We start from the raw sequence: 5,820 nt of genomic DNA on the forward strand, positions 1-5,820 counted from the left end.
GTAGGCGGGGCTGGATGTGCACGCTAACCCGAGGACCTTATTTTTCCGCACATCATGTTTGCGAGTTAGGAGAGATTATGGATATTTTCATACTCTATCATTTAGTAGACGTTTCATGAAACGCCCACAAATTTTTGTGATAAATAGTAAGTTTGGTATAACCTTTTTTTTAATCACAAAATCACCCTTATCTGTTTTGATATCATTTAATCTCTTATTAATTTTCACAAATACCACTTTGACCATTTTAAACAATAACATTTTAACTTTAGGAATATCATAATTATTGAAACATCTACTACTTAAGAATGCTACTAATTTTTTTTTATTAATAAGCTCGACTTTCGAAAATTACTAACTCATGCATGCATGCATGCAATATCATTGAAAATTTCGCATTTTAAAATAATAGTAGTCAATTAACCGATAAAATACTGCAGTTTAAATGAAAGACAAGCCGACTAACCTAGACTTACATTTCAAAATCATGCAGATAAGAAACAAGTAAAAATCTTTACAAAATCCTCAACCTGTAAAAACAATCGTAAACAAATATTCATGTCCACTCCTAACTCAAAAACATGATGTGCGGAAGAAATAAGGTCCTCGGGTTAGCGTGCGCACATCCGGCCCTGCCTACTCAGTCTTCGGCACCTCCAGTCTCCTGATCAAAATGCTCAGCTGCATCATTCACACCTAGTGAGTCTACATACTCAACACTTCTGTAACGTTATAACAAATACATATACATAATAGGCAACAGTGAAAAGTAGGGTAATAAAGATGCGTTTCATGAACTCATAAAATCAAATGCATAATCATGACTTGATAAAGCACAACCCTTTTCATAACATAACTCATAGATCAACATATACGTGTTCGTTTTCTTAATTTGAATTCCGTTCATTAGCTGTGACTTTCGTATCATCATATTAGGTGATGGATTCATCTACGTGTAACCGCGGTACCCTGCAGCGGGGACATCAGCGACAGCATTACCCGTCCACTGAGCCTCGGCCTTACATATCATCATATTAACGTATTCGTATTAGTCACAACCAACTCCCTTCCTTCAAAAATATGTCATCATATTCATCACTTAAGAAAAACATGCATATACATAAATTTTTCCTTAAAATCAAGCATGCAACGTATTTTTGACATTTACTCAAAAAGTAATATAAGTAATACATAAATATTTAATAACATGTCAAATTGTGCTAATGGCACTGCCAGGACTCAAACCCGACCCGGGTGCAAAATGACCATTTTGCTCCTGGAAACCCAAAATGAGGTCATTTCGCACCCGGAAACCCAAAATGACCATTTTACCCTTGGCCCTCAAAATTCCGACCCGAAGCTTACCAAACTCCTTAAAACACCTCAAAACATATTTAAGAATAATTCTTAGACGTAAACTCGAGCCCATATCAAAACTTATACGATTCGTTTTAAAACTTGGACCGGGGTCCCGGTTTTAGCCCGAATCAACCCGAAACTTAACCAAAATTTTCACATTTCAAACCAGGACTTAACTATACTTGACCAGCCTCTAAACCAATAATTACAGACCCCTTATGACTCCCAAACCATAACCGAAAGTTGCTGGAAATTTCTGCAAGTGCACACTCGAGACCCTAGTGCACCAACTCTTGAAAAGTTCGATCCTAGCCTGCAAGCCAGCGTGACCAGTCTCGCACTAGCCCTCCTCGCCCACCTTAGGACCCTATTGGACCGACCTAAGCCCAACCCTCAGCACCCTGCAAGCGCACCGCTCAAACCACCAAGAAAAGAGCAAGGCCGCGTATCCCTCGAAGCACCTCGACCCCTAACCAATCGACCTCCTTTCTACCCGAGACTAGCTGGGTATGGACCTTCTATAGACCTCGGTTGGACCCTCTTGGATCGTACCTTGGCTTGGTTCAACCCTCCCTCAGCCGAGCCTACCCAAAACCCTCACCAAACCACGCGAAACTCTAGCCGCCTAGTGACAACCATTCGGCCCTCACCTAGACCGTGCACACCTTAGAATTCCAACATCGTGTCACCTTAATTTACAGCATACACGCCCCTTAGAAATCATGAAAATCGGCAGCCCCTTGCAACAGTACATGAATTCGTGAGAATGAGTCAAGAAATGATGCAATTTTCATGTCAAACTTGTATCAAAATTCGTACTCAAGGTAGATCACAAAATATTCGTGCAAATACATAAAATTCAGCATAACATTGGTGTGAATGAAGAGAAGAGGAAGATACATGCGTGCCTTAACGTTTACATGATCAAAAGCTTGAAGATACGCGCGTAGCACGTGAAACAGAGAGGCGGGGAGAAGCTTTCTTGAAGGAACTATCAATGGCCGAAGCTTGCTGCTGTATTTTTGAAAGAAAGCTGCTGAATGGAGGGGAGGGGGCGACCACAAAGTGTTAAGTACGGTTAGGGCTTGCTTAAATGTAGTTTAGGTTAATAAAATATGTACTAATGGGCCTGAATTAAAAATAAAAATGGTTTTGAGCACATTAAGCAATAAAAAACCCAACAAGCCCAATAACACTGCCGAAAAATATTTCGTTTTGATACGTTTTAAAAAATATTTCCCGAACTCTCAAAAAATCATCCGAATCGCTAAAATTTGCGTACCGGTAAAATATAACCCGACGAGTAAAAATACCCAACCAAGGCTCATTTTCAAAAAGCATACTTAAAAACACCTCATATTAAATAATTAAAAATAATTATTCAATAAAAAATATTTTTCTGATTATCTCCGATCTCCGTTCTTCGTTAGAGCGCGAAAAAGAACTCAAAAGCCTAAATAATCATGAAATAAACTCTAATCATGCAATAATCATGTCATACATTCATAAAAATCATTAAACACATATTTTAAAATAAAATCTTAAATTACATGCTGTCGAGTTACGTATTTCGAATTTCTTGAACCTTACAATTATCATTGTACCTTTTTGTTAATTTAATAATTACTTCATAAACAAACTTTGGAAAGTAAAAAAAGAAAAGTATATTAATTCTTAGTATAATGAAGACAAAATTTTGGTAGTTTTGAAATAGCTTTATTTTTAATTGCAAAATCACACTTATTCAATTGATAAGTATCATTTCATCTTTTTTAAATTTTCACAAATATTACTTTGATAATTTTAAGCGATTACATTTTTAATCGTAACAATATCATAATGATTATTTTATCTCTTCGTTGATTTTAATAATTACTTGATAAATAAAATTTAAAATAAAATAAAACTATATAATATGCAAATGCAATGCGTGAAGTGAGACGCTAATAATATCTTATCAGTTTTCTTTAAATTAAATATTTCACCTACTTATAATTTTATTTGATCTCATATGATTATGATTAAATTTATACTGCTATATAAGTTCAGATTTCACTTTGTTTATTCAATAACAAGCTAATAAATGACATATTAAATTTTAAATATAATAATAAAAATATTAATATTATTATGTTTTTTTTTTAAAAAAAACATAATAAATAAACAAATTCGGAGATTTGGAATCCCTAATTTCTTGATTAGTCTCTGTCATCTCTTTCTTCTTCGATACTCATTGCGCCACTGTTCTCTGTGTCCTTCAATTTTCCTCTCTCTGCAAATTCTTACTACGCAAGTGAATTTCAAAGCTTCTCGTTCCAGATTTGGATCACTGTAAAGCACGGAACGGAGAAGCGATAACGGCGGAAGATGTTGTAGGAGGCGCGTCCGCTAGTGTTTCGTTCGCGGAATCTGGAAACAATGGCCATATCTTCTTGTGAAATGAGCTTGAATCCTGTTTTCAGCCTCACCTCCACCACAAGATTATCCAAATCTCCGTCTCATCTTCCATCTTATTTGAGATTCAGTGTATCTGCCTCAGCTCAACCATCCTCCAATTCCAAATCTGTAGCAATCACTGCGGTAGAACCCAAACCTGTGTTCACTTCCGTCAAATCTTTTGCCCCCGCTACCGTAGCTAACCTGGGTCCGGGATTCGACTTTCTGGGCTGCGCCGTAGATGGAATCGGAGACTACGTCAACCTTCGAGTCGACCCGGATGTTCGCCCTGGTGAGGTTTCCATTTCTGAGATATCGGGAGCTGGGTCGAAGCTCAGCAAGAATCCATTGTGGAATTGCGCTGGTATCGCTGCCATCGCTGTCATGAAGATGCTGCAAGTTCGATCGGTTGGCGTCTCCCTCTCCCTGGAGAAGGGTCTACCCCTCGGCAGTGGTCTAGGCTCCAGCGCAGCAAGTGCAGCTGCTGCTGCAGTAGCCGTTAACGAGCTTTTCGGAGGTCTGTTGTCTCCATCAGAGCTCGTTATCGCGGGGCTTGAGTCGGAGGCGAAGGTCTCTGGATACCATGCTGACAATATAGCTCCGTCTGTCATGGGAGGTTTTATTTTGGTTAGAAGCTATGATCCTCTTGAACTAATGCAGTTAAAGCTCCCTCAAGAAAACAAACTATTCTTTGTGTTAGTAAATCCGGAATTTGAAGCTCCCACCAAGAAAATGAGAGCTGTATTGCCAAAAGAAATCACGATGTCCCACCATGTGTGGAATTCTAGCCAGGCTGGGGCATTGGTTGCATCTCTTTTGCAAGGAGACTTGAAAGGATTGGGCAGTGCATTGTCATCGGATAAGATAGTCGAGCCAAGGAGGGCTCCATTGATTCCGGGAATGGAGGCAGTAAAGAAAGCTGCAATCGCTGCTGGGGCGTTTGGGTGTACAATAAGTGGGGCAGGGCCAACTGCGGTCGCGGTGACGGATGACGAAGAGAGGGGTAGAGAAATTGGGGAGAGAATGGTCGAGGCCTTCATGAAAGAAGGTAACTTGAAGGCTTTAGCTATGGTGAAGCAACTCGATCGAGTTGGAGCTAGGCTTGTAAGCAGTGTTCCTCTATAATGTAATTTCATTAGCTTTTTTCCTGTTTCTAATGGCTTGTGCAATTGGTTAGAATTTTTTACTATTTGGTGAACTTTTGATTCTTCTAGAGACAAAACTCCAGTCATTGGCTGGCTAGCGTTCTCTGTGCTGGGATGAATTTCTAGTCAGTTATGTTACATTTTTGGTCATTTATTATTATTATTTAGAGGCCTCAGGATCATAATAATAATCTTCAAGATTTTCCATTTTGTTACGTTGATAACCAATTTCTACACACAGTTGAGTAGTTATTTTAATGTGATATCGACTTTTGTTGCACTCTGGCCTTTGTTTTATTCACATTTACTTCTTGGATAGTTTGCTGTAACATTTTTTCTCGCATATCTTTTAAATTATGGTTTGGTGAAAGTTGAGTCTGTTCTATATTATGGTACTGCATAAAAAAATTAGGTCGCTAAGAAACACAAATATCCTCATTAGTTTTGTTGTTTGTGTTTTTTCACTGTCTATATGTTGAGATTGGGATTGAAAAATTAGCTTGTTTACTGATATGAAAGTATATGACATATTAAAACTTCTGTTATTTGTGTAGGGTATTATAATGTGTACATTTTAGCTCTTGTGACAAGAACACTGTGGTTCTAGGTTTCCTTGTGCTATTTAACCGGAATGGCTCAAAACTATAGTCTGCCTCATGTTTTGATGAATTTTGTGGTTTGTTAGTTGGATATATTGAACAGGCCTGCATTATACTTGGTTATGAGCTTTCCATAGCAATATCAATATGTAATTATCTAGATCTGTTGCATGTTTTGGCCCGCGTTGACAAAAATAGGCGCCATTATTGTTTGTGCTAAATCCCTCTGTGTTGTTAGACGACGAAGTGTGTACCCACCAATCCATGAGTTCTTCGATCCT

At 38.2% G+C, this 5,820-nt stretch overlaps 1 protein-coding gene across 1 annotated transcript; it reads left to right on the plus strand.

Annotated features, from left to right (window-relative positions):
* Window positions 1–3,542: 3,542 nt before the first annotated feature.
* On the plus strand, window positions 3,543–5,198 carry LOC140975341 (homoserine kinase-like). The gene has a single exon (XM_073439002.1). It carries the CDS (start codon window positions 3,778–3,780, stop codon window positions 4,918–4,920), a length of 1,143 nt encoding a protein of 380 aa, XP_073295103.1. The 5' UTR covers window positions 3,543–3,777; the 3' UTR covers window positions 4,921–5,198.
* Window positions 5,199–5,820: the final 622 nt, after the last annotated feature.

This window comes from Primulina huaijiensis, chromosome 4, assembly GCF_012295235.1.
Source record: "Primulina huaijiensis isolate GDHJ02 chromosome 4, ASM1229523v2, whole genome shotgun sequence".
Taxonomy (NCBI): domain Eukaryota; kingdom Viridiplantae; phylum Streptophyta; class Magnoliopsida; order Lamiales; family Gesneriaceae; genus Primulina; species Primulina huaijiensis.

Bases quoted from the DNA above. Each gene is read 5' to 3' on its own strand.
- LOC140975341 (XM_073439002.1), top strand. From the start codon at position 3,778: ATGGCCATATCTTCTTGTGAAATGAGCTTGAATCCTGTTTTCAGCCTC.